Source organism: Neopsephotus bourkii, unplaced genomic scaffold (assembly GCF_033783945.1).
Source record: "Neopsephotus bourkii isolate Nb327-2 ecotype Australia unplaced genomic scaffold, CSIRO-AGI_Nbou_v1 NB_1423, whole genome shotgun sequence".
In the NCBI taxonomy this organism is placed as follows: Eukaryota; Metazoa; Chordata; class Aves; order Psittaciformes; family Psittacidae; genus Neopsephotus; species Neopsephotus bourkii.
Genome location: NW_026901900.1, coordinates 3,038,178 through 3,052,873, shown reverse-complemented (window position 1 = coordinate 3,052,873; position 14,696 = coordinate 3,038,178). Strand labels below are relative to the sequence as shown.

The window sequence follows — 14,696 nt, the reverse complement described above, 5'->3', positions numbered from 1 at the left end:
GGCTGCTGATGGTATCTAATAGTTCACAGAGCTATTTGTCTAAACTGGAGAATTCAAAAGAATGACTAACAATAAATGTTTCTAGTCAGGCTCTATCTTAACTCCCAGAATTTAGCTTATTCTGAGGGTCACCTCCTCCAAGTTTGTCTGACTGAAAACAGAAGGGAAAGGTGACTTCTGCCTGAGCAAAACTATCCAACGAACTCATTTGCCTACTTTCTGTCACCATTTGTAAAACACGGACAAATGCCTTGCAAGTTCTGCTTCCAAAACCCTCTTCTGCTAAGGGAAAGTTTATATTGAAAGATGTCCCCAACATGACTGTGTAAGTGCGGATGTTGTAGCAAACCCGCTCAGCAGAGACAAAGTCCTCACAAGGCAAAAATGAAGCCAAAAAAACTCAGACCAATTTGTCAAGCAAAAGAAGAGTGCCGACACTTCTGTGCTGACGTCACTTTTCCTACCCTGAAGCTTTGCTCACTTAGAAGTACTGCAAAATTCATGCTTCCAACCAAGGCAGCTTCACCAGCAATATTTCCCAGGAAACACCTAGCTCATACATTTTACAGGGTGCCTGTAATGAGAGTCTTTGCTTCAGATTTTCTTTCCCTTCTTGGTTTAGCAAAGTGCAGAGCAGATGATCTTCAGGCATTAGTTACTTTTTATAGACCTGGTCCATTTTGTTGCATTCTTTGTCCAAAGGCAAGATTTCCCTATATGACCTCTATCGAGTTTTACTTCTCACTTTCATTTACAGAAGTGGTATTTCGGGGATCAATATTCACACTCTGTGAACAGCATATGATCAGTCATGGTTTCTCAGTGACACCTAAAATCCAGCTGTAGCATGAGTCTTGCATTTTTCTGTGACACTGGGTTTTCACTACCCCAAAGGTCAATGCTCATTTTCTGTATCATTTATCTGACAAGTAATCAGGGTCACGGTGCCATCTAATGTGGGATGAAGGTCTTGGAAGTGTCCTATCTCACAGTTAACTATTAAGCTGGGCTCATTTGCTTCACTGATAAAATCAGTTCACATTGAAGACTGGCATTTGTTTTTGCTTGGAATGAGATTCAGAGTGTCCTTCCACCAATGTTTTCTGAGAATAAGAGCATTGAAATCTCATGATTTTGGCCTCACTGCTATTTTTGCCTATTAAAATACTCCTTGTTTTGCTTTGTGTACTCTTTCAGTTGGTTAGTAAGTGAGACTTGACTGAAGAGCCTTATTTATGTTTGTATTCGCCCAACATTAGAATGCCCCAAACCATGCAGATAAAAAGTGAGAATGACATCTGCAATTTGGACAACGACAATAAACGGTCTGCATTCTACTAGCCCGTCTATCACTTACAAAATTAAGTCTCTCTATTAATGTAAGAGATATGAAGGGATGTGTGGACCTATATAGCTAAAAACCCCAACAGGTACCCAGTAAATTAAGTATGAAATTAATGTGGACAGAAAAGAATTTGGGCACCGTCACAGGTGATCGAAACTCTCACTGATCAGAATTATGAATGCAAGCCATACGTATATAAACGGGACAGTTTTACACAGCGGTATTTAGTACACCTTTCTGTTTAGTGAAGTAGTGACCATCACTCGGATGCTTTATGTCCTTTTTGTGACACAATTCAACAAGATTATTAATAACCTAAGAGAGGACAGGAGAGTCAGAAAAGATCTTTCAGAACAGTTAAAGAAACATGCCAATGAACAGCAGACCCAGAAGAACAATTTGTTCGCTTTAACAAAGGGGAGATTAAAAGGTGATTTGGTAATGAAATGCCTATAAAGGATGAAGTGAATTTTGATGAAAAGCAACTCTTACCACAAACAAGGTGAAGCAGAAGCTACACACACTCAAGCTAGAAATAAAAGCAGCTAGGCTAATTAATCCCCAAAGGCTGTAATGGGTTTTCCATCACCAGTAACCTTAAACAGATCGAACGTCCCTCTAAAATATAATTCAAATAAAAACTGAGATATAAATAAATCCAGTGAAGTTGTATGTTCAGTTTAGATGGTCACCAGTGCCCCTTCTGGCCCACGAATTCCATGTAAATTCACCATACATACAGTAAAACCTGAAAGGGTAAGTAAGCTTTTTATTCTTACCACTGAGATTTTAAATAGAAAGGAAATAAAAGGTAGTTTGTAATTACTCTGTAATTAACTTGTGGTCTTACAGATTCTCCATGAAACAGAAACATCTAACTCTTTTATTCCATGCTAAGAGGCATGGATTCACATTTCTCTGCCCCACATACCAAAGATGTGATGAGGAAGACACACAAGAACTAAAATCTCTTTTCCTCTTTTGATTCTAAGTGAATAGAAAGCATGAAAAAAGCTATTAAATAAATAAGCAAAGAAACAACCCTTCCTCCATCTACAAGAAAACGCTTTAAAACACTTCATATTGGTAAAATGGACATATAACTTTGTAACAATACCCCCCAAAACCCCAAACATTTTGATGTAAAGCCAAGGTTTACAGTATGAACTAGCAGCTTTGACCAATTGGTAGAGTTGAAGAGGCGAGCTAGCATCCAGGTTGGCATAGCATATTTTGGTGTGACACAGCTGTTACCTTGGTGAATGATATATTATTTCCTAGCTGTCTTAATGCCCTGAATTTATAATCACTGCAGAAACTGAATGGGAGATTAAAAAACCAGATGGAAAGCCTACATTAACTCCTTTAAAGAGGTAACAGAAAATACATTAGGAAAGTTAAAAAAATCAAGTTAATTATCTACAACTGTAAGATAAAAAGAATCTATCAACTGCAAAAAGACCCAAGTAGGCAAATGATGAAAAATTATCCTCAACTTCTCAAATCAGGAAATTACTCAGACCTTAAAGGTACATGCCTGGATTTCTTTTGCTAGTCATCTGCTTCTGCTTATAGCATCGCGGGACATTGGACTTTTGAAAGACAGCAATGCTCTGCTTGGTCAGACTAACACTTCATCTTGGAAAGCAAGAAAATTAGTCCTGTTTAGGGAGAGAATGAGAGCCTGCCTACTTTGTCCAGATCCAGTCCTGCCACGTTAGAGGCCACAATGCTCCTCAGTCTTTGCAGTACTTACATATGAATCTCTTGCCAATGAATTTTTTTGTTCAGACCCTCTGAATCTCTGTCTGCATCCACAGGTTTACTTCTTACTCTTCCCCTTTATTGATACTCGATGCAGGAGGATTGTCTCAATGGAATGATGCAGAAATCAGGTTTTCTGTTGAATCCACCTTTTTGCTCCAATAATAAACTGACGATAGCATAGATTAGAATGTCTAAATAGATTTCCACTCAAATAAAAATAAAAAAATTGCTTGCAAATTTTTTTTAATACATTTTTTCCTCATTTCTGAACAGACTGGAACCTGAGCATACCTCATGGATCTTCTTCTCATGTAATATCCATTTTTCTGAAGACACCCCCCTTCCTCCTCCATGAAAACCCAGCTGTGCTATCCTGTGGAAATGCGGTGGCTTTCAAGAGGTAAATACCAACTTTCAGCTTCTCAGTTACCTAAAACAATGGAGAACCTCTGGTAGACGCAACGGTCTGTTCTACTCCACAAGCGACAAAGTCCAGTTTCACAAAAGAAGAGCTTTACAACTCCTTGTGGACAGCAGAGATTACTGGGATTGATGTGTCTGTGTTCAGCCTGGAACGAACTGTGATCATTTATACAATCACAGAGTTACAGATCAACTTGTGCTTGCCACTGCTTGCCATGACCTTTAACAAGCACACAGCTCTCCTCCCTCTTTCAAAACTCGCCGAGCCTGTCTACCTTCTCTTTCAGAGACTGTCTCCGTACCTCTCTTCCAAGCCTCATCGTGACCATCTTAGTTTGGCTCTTCCTAGCTTTTCTGCTCACATGTCCTTCACAGCCTACTCCCTCTTCTAACTGAAGCCTTTAAAGGGAAGGGACAGCACCAACACTTTGATTAAAATGTATGAAACTAACCATCACAAGGATGTTTCCCTTTGTGGAGTGCAAACAGCACACCTAAATTGTACAGGAAAACAACCAGAAGATAGGACCCCCAACCTCAGGAGATGTACTGGTGCTTCCCAGCCTATATTCAGGTCCCAGGCTCCACTGAGAAATCCTGTGGTAGGGACTTGTGCTTCAAACTAACAAACGGCCAGTGGAGTACATGCACATGTACACACTGCAAGCACATTTGCTGAATACAAAATGATTCACTCAAAATTGCCATCTGTGTTTCAAATGTGTGCGTGCAAGGGTTAAATATCTGGGACAGGTTTTTAAGTGATGTTATAGACACTATATGGGTTTCATTCTCACCACACTACATATAGTTAAGCTGATTTTGCTGGGAAAAACTGCAGCTGGAATAATTTAACACATTTGATTTTGGAGGGGTAAGGTTTGGTAAAATGACATGCAACTAAATCCAAATACCCATAAAGTAAGGTGTTTGGCACCATTAGCAACAAATCTGCAACTGGCCATGCCTATAATCAAATTCTATATAGTAGTGAAATCGTTTAAAGGTATTTAACTTTTCAGACCTCATATCAGTTGGATAGTTGAAAAAGCTCATGTTCCTCATGTGCAATATTGCCTTTAATGCATTTTCTTCCTCATTTATGGCAAAAGGAATGAAATCAGATTTGTCTCTATTCTAATCCTTTCCAGTATTGGAAAGCACTAACATGTAGCAGAATTGTAAAGAAAATGTATAAATAAATCATCAGTAATCTCATTTAGCCAAGAACTCAGTGGGCTTTTTTCATTTTCTAGGAGAGCCAAATTCCCTCAGATTTATCTGTGCATGAAACATGTTTATGTGAATGACATATACAGAATCATTCCAATAAAGTTATTTTGGTAGAAGGGAAGGAGGACAAGAAGGAAATCTTCTTTCAGTATTACATATGTGAAAGAAAATTCAGGAATTTCCAATGCTGATGGGAAGGAAAAGACATGTGACTCTGCAGATGCTTCACAGACCATTTGATAAACCTCCAGCGGGTTAAACAAACACACAGGCAAGACTGTAAATGATACTGCAACTGCAGCCTCTCATCAAACATGAAAATCAGCAAATGACTTTGCAGATATAATAAACACCTCAAGTGCAGAAAAGCTTACAATCCTGTGATATACATTTCACAGGTCAAAACACTTGCTTCTGCTAGGAAATCACCCAAGATAGTTAGCATAAGAACTGTGACTGCAGAGGTTATTGCTAATGGATTTCTAAATGCTAAAAACCTCTTCAGTGGCAAATCTGAGCATTCTGTGCTGATTTTTAAAAGTACACAATAAAAGTAGGTGTCTATGAGACAAACGCAAATTGAGAAGAAAAGAGTGCTTTTGCAGATGCACACTTTAGCTTCCTAACCCAGCTTTTAGTGACATATATAGTACTTTCAGGTTTTACTTCTGCAATCATAGAATCATAGAATGGTATGGACCATTCCATAAAACGGAAAGGGCCTTATGATCATATAGTTCCAACATCCCTTCCATGGGCAGCAACACCTCACACTAGACCTGCCTAACCTGGCCTTGAACACTGCCAGGGGTAGAACATTTACCCCTTTTCCCAGCCTGTAGCTGTGCCTGGGATTGCCCCAACCTAAGTGTAGGACCTTGCACTTCTCATTGTTCAACTTCATGAGCGATGAATTATTTCCTCCACAGTACGAACTACGGAAAAGGTAGGGGATGATTTTGTGACAGGTTTCCTCAGGCAATTCATGCTCTTAATCCACAAAACCAGTTAGCTAGTGAAGACTATTTAATATTTTAGTAGGAGATGAAGTTATTAGGTAGAACAGCACAGCAGTGCATCTGTGAAATCAGAGTGCTTATGAATCTGAGGGAAGCTGAAGTCAAGGGCAAGGCTCGAAGAGGTGACTGAGGTCTGCCCAGGTTAGGCAACGCTTCCTGAGAAGGTAGCTGCTCTACAGCACACGATGCAAAGCCGGCTGCCAATGTTAGCAGTCCTCCATCAAAATATAATGGCAGTTTACAACCTCTGCGGTTTTACTTGACACAAGAGTCTCAGGAAATTGGACCAAGTTAACTGCAAGCACAAGAAGAGCTATTTTGAACACCGGCTGTCTTGGCAATGCTGTATCAATCACAGAGGAAAACAAAACTGGCTCTGGAGGTGTTTGCACATAGGTAAACATCTGCCCAGCAGGGATGGATCATCTGTCATGTTTGCCAGTCACTGTGAACCTGGCCCAGATTGTTAACAGCTGAGCTACAGCAAGAATATCCTTCTTCCTTGCTAAGCAGCGTCATTTAATGAAACTTGTATCCTTGGATCACATTAAAAATCTTAAATTTTATTTTATTTTTTAATCCATGTGGTTGTTTTCTCAGTTCCTCTTCTCTCTGTATTAATTTCTATATTTCTCCCTTATTTCTGAGATTATCTTGTAAAGGAAAAATAACATGCTCTATCTAGGCTAGTATTATGTGATGCTGTACAGACTGTTTCCTCATTTACATTGTGGCACAGCACACAGCTGTTAAATTCAGCTAATACAATTTTGTATCAGCAACTGAAGCACAGCATAACTGGATCACATCTTGTGTCTCTAACTGTAATCTATAACGGATCCTTATATATATATATAATCATGGAATCACAGAATAGTTAGGGTTGGAAAGGACCTTAGGATCACCCAGTTCCAACACTCCTGCCATGGGCAGGGACACCTCACACTAAACCATGTCACTCAAGGCTCTGTCCAACCTGGCCTTGAACACTGCCAGGGATGGAGCATTCACAACTTCCCTCGGCAACCCATTCCACTGCCTCACCACCCTTACAGTAAAGAATTTCCTCCTTATATCCAATCTAAACTTCCCCTGTTTAATGAAGAGTGCATCCCCAGCATCTCTATAGGCCCCCTTCAGTTACTGGAAGGCTGCTATGAGGTCTCCATGCAGCCTTTTCTTCTCCAGGCTGAACAGCCCCAACTTTCTCAGCCTGTCTTCATATGGGAGGTGCTCCAGTCCCCTGATCATCCTCGTGGCCACCCTCTGGACTTGTTCCAACAGTTCCATGTCCTTTTTATGTTGAGGACACCAGAACTGCACACCATACTGCGAGTGAAGTCTCACAAGAGCAGAGTAGAGGGGCAGGATCACCTCCTTCGACCTGCTGGTCACGCCCCTTTTGATGCAGCCCAGGATACGGTTGGCTTTCTGGGCTGCGACCGCACACTGAAGCCAGCTCATGTTCAGTTTCTCATAATATATTTTAACTTCCAATTATTTTCTTATTTCTTCACAACATTTACTTGTTTCCTATAGGAATAAGTGTTTGTTTTCAGGATTAAACATTTCTGTGTGTTCTGAAACTGCCAGAACCATAATTAAGTAAATTGAGTGGTCTTTAGAAGGTAGACAAACCCCTCAAGAAAGCCACATTTGGTGCAGCATGAGTCAGAACATCAACATTTGCTGTGGGTCAGGGAGGGAAAAAATGGCACGCTTTTGTGTTTTTGTAAACAGTTAAATAGCACCTGCATGTGTTTAGAGCCAAGGATCAGAAGAAAACTCCCTTACTGCTTTCTAGTGGTTTACACATTGTGTATTTAAGCATTTTGGAGCCTGAAAACTCCCAGGACTTTAATTATTGTTTTTATTACAATAACTCAGTATTTCATGACTTCTCCTGGGAATATTTTGTGCCCTAAGCAATTACTGAGGACACTACATCATACAGTAATTATTTTTTTAGTATCAGCTCTGTAAATACTACCTTTGCAAGGCATTTTAAAGTTCCTCCCTTCCAGCTCAGTAGTTCAAAATTCAGCCTACCCTAAAATCACGTCTGTTTAACATTTCATTTTTTTGCATTAAGATTTATTACCAAACTCCCCCAAAATGAGCTCCTAAATGGCTAATAACAGCAGTACCAGAGCAGGAGCCACAGCAGAGGATGTGCTCAGGGCTGTACATTCACTCTTGTGTTTTCCCTCCAGTTTGATGGCTAGGCTTGTTTTTGAGATCAAACAGTGAGCTGAAATAGGAAACCTGATTTATGGCGCGCTTCAAAGAATCAGGTAGTGTGGGAAGCAAGTGCAGTATTCATGCATGTACAAAGGAACTAAAAAATCTGGTCACTTTAATTTCAGACTTCAAAGTCTTGAAAACATTCCTTCAGAGTAGAATGACCTATTTTAACAACTGACCTGTTAGCACATCCCTGCAACAGCATACAAAACTTGCAAATGACAAATAATGGTAAGAAAATGAACAGAGAGAGAAACAGGCTCCCCATGGTGGAGAAAATGTCAAAGGAGTGATTTATAGCATCTAGGTTTGGTCTGCCCTACTCTTCTCTGTGAGGGTTTGCATGCACTCTCACCATAAATACAACCTGCCTGTTCAGCAGATCTAGTATCACCATGGAGAAGGTGGCTGGAATGAGACTTGGGATGGTGCAACAGCTCCTGTGGGTCCCTGAGGCCGGCACAGCTGGAGCACAAAAGGTTTATGTGGGAGAACAAGAGCGGATCAAAGACAACATGATGTGGGACAAGATTTCAAGGACCTTCTGCTTGCTAGGTGCGTTGAGCAGGGGAGGACAGGCAGCTGTGTTATTCTTCTGTCCCAGAGAAAAGGAAATTTCCTCTTTTTGAGGAAATATTCCCATTATGTCTCCTTGTTGTCTGGCACTGGTTCTTTGAACAAGAATTTACTTAGGAGAGAGCTACATGACTGCAATCCTTCTAGCTCACTAAGTCTCTGAATTCACAGATGATTCAAACAGATGTCCCAGACTACAGCTTGCACTGCAGTTGTTTTGAGCCCTTGATCACTTCAGGCAACAAAGCTTCACATTTCTAGGAGTCTCCCATAAGTCAGGTGTCCGAGACAATAGATGCAAGAAGTAAAAAGTATGGATTTTCCAGTTTAATGTCAAACAGACTGGGTACAAATTAGCTTTTCCCTAAAAACACAGACTTTTATCCCAACCAAAACTATTTGCAGAATTTAACTGAAACTTACTAATGATTTCAGCCAACAAAAAAAAAAACAACACTGAGAACCTGAAACATTCCAGTTCTTTAAAAACTCTGGGGGTTTTGACTAATAATTTTATTTAAAAAAATAATAGTAACTTTCATGACTCAATAAAAAATTTGTACAGAATTCGGCTAAACCAAAATGAAACCTCTGCTGCAGATTTTACGAAATAATTTAATCAGCCTCAAATTTATGGTGTCTTCTTTGTTTGTTTGTTTCATGAAGGATCTAGTTTTACGTTTGGCTCAGGTAATTCCTTCCCCCTCTATTCCTCCAGTTTTCAGTGAGCACACTGAAAACAGACAAATGAACAGTCTGCACAGCATTAGTGTGACAGATTTCTCCGTGTTGCTGAAACAGATAAGGGCACTGGATTTTAGTCTAGAAAGCATGGGAGCAGCTATTCAACCTGTCCATATTCAGAACAACACTGAGAACAAGCTTATCTTTAAGCATATGTTAAAGTCTCCTTGACTTCTTTAACAGTGTCATCAGCTCCTGACATTGTACCAGTACTGGTGGAATATTTGATGTCCTTTTTAAAGCTCCTGCAGGAATAAGCAATCACAAGATTGACACCTTTGACTCAAGTGCTACTGACTTAATGTTTCCCCTTGGCCAGGCACTGCATGGACCCTCGGGCAAGCCAGGAGGAAACCTTAGCCCAGGAACTCAGTGGGAACTACAGCCACCTAAACCTAGGGGTAAGAGATTAGCTAACAAGTGAGTACCAAATACTTCATCTTTAAATGGCAGACATTTTTACCTGCATCTGACTCTGAGGGAAGGGTCTTACCTATGAATTCTGAAACATGATGATTTCATTTATGTGCTTAAGTATTAGTCCGACAGTGATAGCTTCCTGAATGAGGCACAGTACACACCCCCTTGGCTTTTGCAACATACTATGTGGGCAGAGTAGCAATAAGGTTTCATTACATACTGGTCAACAGCATAAATTTAAAGGTTCAGAGGAAAACATCTGTTTGTTTCTTACTCTGCAGACTGCTGGTCTGATGGCATTACCTCAAGCCTCACTTTTATGTTAAGAAATTCTGCCTGTAAAGCTAAATAACGCTTCAAACCATCACGTATTTATAGCTACAACTAAACACCTACACATCTGCAAAATTAAGTCCAAGTTTCAAACTGCAATTATATTAATGCACATAATTTGAATTAACTATAATTTCAGCAATTCTGTAAATCCCTTTGAAAGGATCTGTTGCTTGTTGATTCTGTGCCATGTGAAGACATGATAAATATGATATGTAGTCTCATCACATGAATAATGCATTCTGCATCTTAAACAAGCAAGTTCGGCTCCACAGAGATGCTTAATCCATTCCCTGCTTCTGGGGATGAAAGGAATTAAACTCAGTGCACTGATCTCGCAGTATGTGCTCATTTGACTTTAATTACAAAATGATTATTTCAACATCTTTTTCCTGTAAAATAAACCAAGCCTGAGTTCCATATAACCTCTATAGAATTACATGACTTCTCTGTGCATTCAGTCTTTGCTCATCAATACTGTACTTTCAATACCGTTTCACATGGAAGGACAGAAAAGCCTCTTGGGGTTTACAGTTGGTATAGTACTTTCAGATCTCACAGCAACAAAAGCTCCCCCTTTTGATACTGAGCCAAATGAAGGAGCACTAGAATCCATTATAGTGATTTCAAATGTCATGAGAAGGAATTTTTACCAGGCACAGGGGGTGACATGAACCCATACAACGCAGGCAGATTTACATCACACACACTGGATATACATTTTCACTAGTATTTTTTTCCACAGACTGCTCAAACTGTGCAAAGCTCAGTATAAGATCATTTACCTTGCTAAAAAACAGAATTTTCCTCTTGGCTGATTCAATGGCCAGAGCATTCCTTGGGAAGAGGACATCTGCTGTCCGTGTCTTGGGAATGACAGAGCATCAAGTGAATTAGACAGCTATACTGTCAAAGGCACTGCTATGCTTCAAGCTTGAAAAAACAGCACTTCAGGAATGTGATGTTTTATCAGGCATACCATCTGGGAGGAATCTAAATGAATGCTTTGCATACAGTATATGCTCTTCAAGTAAGGATTACTGACAGTAACTCCAGCTGACATGTCTCCAATCAGGTTTAGAAGAATTTACCAGGTTCACTGCATCACGCCTTTCAATTCAAAACCTATTTGGAGCTGACCTACATACTGGCAGAAGTGTGATCCTGCAAAGCAAGGTCTTAAACTAGTTAATGGGTTAACGGTACTAGTTAATACTACTGGTACACCTCCTACTGCCAAGCCAAGCTGCCTAGCTGGGATGCTTCTGCATCTGTGTCAAAACTAATCCATAATGTTGATAAACTGCCCACAGACAAGAAAGCATAGATAGTATTTACAAGGTGCACCTTACATGAGAGATGTGAGGTCAAATTTTTCAGCATCCAAGTGATAGAAACATTTATGGATTATTTTCAGAAACTTCAGTCAACTCCTAAATGTTCAAGTTACTTCTCAAAATAATACTTACTTTTACAAAGCTATTTATGTATCTAACCCCACGACAGCCACTGTGCTAGAATGTGAATTTGGCTCCTAAGGTCTAGAGATGCAACAATGCATTAAGATAAATGTCTTCACTATACTAAAAGCTGAAGAACATATATAAGCTTAGATCAGTCTTTTCCAGAACACCTGAAATTAAACAGAGTACATCTCCCCAACCACTTGCCACTATTATCTCTCTGAATAAACTATGATCTATACAGAGCACACAGGAAAGATTTATCTGCAGTGCTCACAAAAACTCCAGAATACACAGCAAATTTGTAAAATATTCAAAATAGATGGTGATTTGTCATGACAACTATTCAACATGTGAAATTCCTAATCTTATCAAATGCTCTAAAGGAAAATTGCACTGGTTCAGTTTTGATCAAACTTCCTTCTCAAAGAACACAAGTGAAAATCATCAGTTCTCAAAAGATCACCTGAAGCCATGAACTTCGGTCTGGATTTGGACCTCAACATGAGTGTTTTAGAAATACAGTAACCACATAATAAATGACAACTGTTAAATTCACAGTAAAATATTCAGAAGATTAAAAAAAAAAAAGTAGATACTCTGTACGTTTACTTTAGTGACCTACGAGCTAAAGAATTACCTGAAAAGGTACCCATACAGAGCTCTTACTCTGAAGAACAATGAATCTTGATTTGTATTGACTCATAGAAAAAACAGTTGGTTGGTCTTTGTATAATTATTTTCTCATAACAATAACCACACACTAGACACTGGAGTCATATCATTTCACAGTGGTTATGATCTACATGATTCTACCGTAACAGTAACAATCTTTATATCACTAGACTGTTTTCAACAGTCAAAAATGTTCATTATGTGCAACAGTAAAACACCCAGCTTGCTCTCTCTCACACATCCGAACATGCACACAAAGAATGCACAAAACATGTAATTTGGCCCTTCAGAAACGCTAGAGCTATTGGGATGACATGTAAACATGGCAGTGGTAAAGCTCTGAATTCCACCCCCTGTATCTATAGCCTCCCTGCAGGTTGTGTAACTTTGTTCAACAGTAAGGCCATGGAGTGCAAAGAATATTAACATTAGTCATTAGAAGGTGGGTGACATGACCTTACAGTTTCTGACTTCTATTGCAAGATACCTTTCCTCTGAGTTGAAGGTTACTGTGCTTGCTGTGAGACTGGCAACATCAGTTATTCGGCCTTTGCGAAACCTTTGTCAGTGTTCATTTGTTTTCATTTAAAGATCTCTAAAATCTTACTGAAGGTGAAAATCCCTTTAGACTGCTGCATAATATACATAGAACTTGATATTCGTAAGCATATTTTGCAGACTTGTTTGAAGTAATTAAAAGAGAAATACATGGAGCTGACAGAGAAAGTCCAGAGGAAGCTACAAGGATAATCAGGGGACTGGAGCACCTCCTGTATGAAGACAGGCTGAGAAAGTTGGGGCTGTTCAGCCTGGAGAAGAGAAGGCTGCGTGGAGACCTCATAGCAGCCTTCCAGCATCTGAAGGATGGCTACAGGGATGATGGGGATGGACTCTTCATCAGGGACTGTAGTGACAGGACAAGGGGTGATGAGTTAAAACTTAAACAGGGGAAGTTCAGGTTAAATATAAGGAAGAAGTTCTTTACTGTGAGGGTGGTGAGGCACTGGAACAGGTGGCCCAAATAAGTGGTAAATGCTCCATCCCTGGTGGTGTCCAAGGCCAGGCTGGACAGAGTCTTGAGCAATACGGTCTAGTGTGAGGCGTCCCTGGCCATGGCAGGGGTTTGGAACTGGATGATCTTAAGGTCCTTTCCAACCCTGACCATTCCATGATTCTATGACTCTATGAAATAGGTTCAAAGACCATGTATTTTAGCCACTGATCTAGCGATCCAGCTTTGAGCGACACAGTGACAGAAAAGACAAGGATGGGGATATATGTAGCAGAAAATTACGTCAAGGTGAGAATTCTGACAGTGTTGCTCACTAGATTTCTGAGCCTGTCCAATCAGCCCTTGGAAAATATAAGCTCCAATTTCCCTATATATTGAAACCAGATATCAAAGAACAGATTTCATGGGTCCTGAAAATATGCGAATGTCTGAAGAAGTCACAGTCAATGTCTGAAACCTGCTGCAGAAGACAGACACCGGGATGCTCTTCCTAGCAAAAGCATGAGGCAACCTAACTGTGGGAGCTCCACACAGTTCCCATGGAACCTTCCTTATAAAGCTGCTTCATAGTAAGTGTAATTCATTTGCTTTTTATAACTAGCTGAATTTTGCTTAGCATTACCTTCCTGTTCACAAACAAGTTAGGTGTTGTAAAAAGCAAGGCAAGTCTTACCTGGAATACTCTGTCTCCTCACAGACAGTGCTCCATCAGGTGCCTTTGCCTGGTTTGCAGACTTTGTGTAAGGACTCTCATCTAAACAGAAACAAGCAACACTTCTGATTACTATTAAATATAATGTGAAAAACCCCAGAATTTTTACCCAAATATGGTGTGAACTAGCAGTGCAAAGCACAAGAGCTGCTGTGAGCTAGATGAGAATGGGTATTTGTGAATGTTGATTCAATGTTCAATGTCACGTTCAGACTCAATGACAAAGGCTCTGAATAGAAGAGCTGAAAATGATGGGGTAAAACTAAAATCAGAGATAATACTTAGTTGATGACAGGCTTGACATACAACGACCTTTTTGGCTTTAACTTAATCATAGACATTTCTTTTTTCTCATGTTAAGAAGCTTTGTCAAAGACTCCAGTGAGAGAGATACCATCCCTGTTCAGGAGTGAAAGGTTTCTGGAAGCTTTTGAATATTCCAGCTGTAAAGAACTCCTTTTCCTCTGGGATCTGACAGTGGGTGGTTCCTTTTCTGTGGTAACAATTGATCCGGGAAAACATCAGAAAGCTGTTGCCAAATAGGCCAGCCACTTTTACACTTGAAGAATGGCACTGTAACAGCCTGTGTCTAAATAGGAGGCTGTGTGGAGCACCTACTGATCAACCTCGGCACATAAGAGACCACTAATGCTGAGATGAGCAGATGAGTCGTTAATTAAGGCAGCATTAGGCAGAAAGTGAGTCACTTCTACATCCTCCTTAAGAGCAA

General features: G+C 40.0%; 1 protein-coding gene across 17 annotated transcripts in view; it reads right to left on the bottom strand.

Annotated features, from left to right (window-relative positions):
• GRIP1 (glutamate receptor interacting protein 1) overlaps positions 1-14,696 on the bottom strand; it is a 327,255-nt gene that overhangs the window by 96,660 nt on the left and 215,899 nt on the right. For 14 of the 17 annotated variants that reach the window (XM_061368069.1, XM_061368079.1, XM_061368081.1 and 11 more), the window contains exon 2: positions 13,928-14,008. The exons of 2 other annotated variants lie outside the window; for them this stretch is intronic. In XM_061368069.1, coding sequence (XP_061224053.1) covers positions 13,928-14,008 — 81 coding nt within the window. Of the gene's footprint in view, positions 1-3,101; positions 3,298-13,927; positions 14,009-14,696 lie in introns of those variants that run through there. One more of the 17 variants, XM_061368076.1, reaches the window with a different exon arrangement.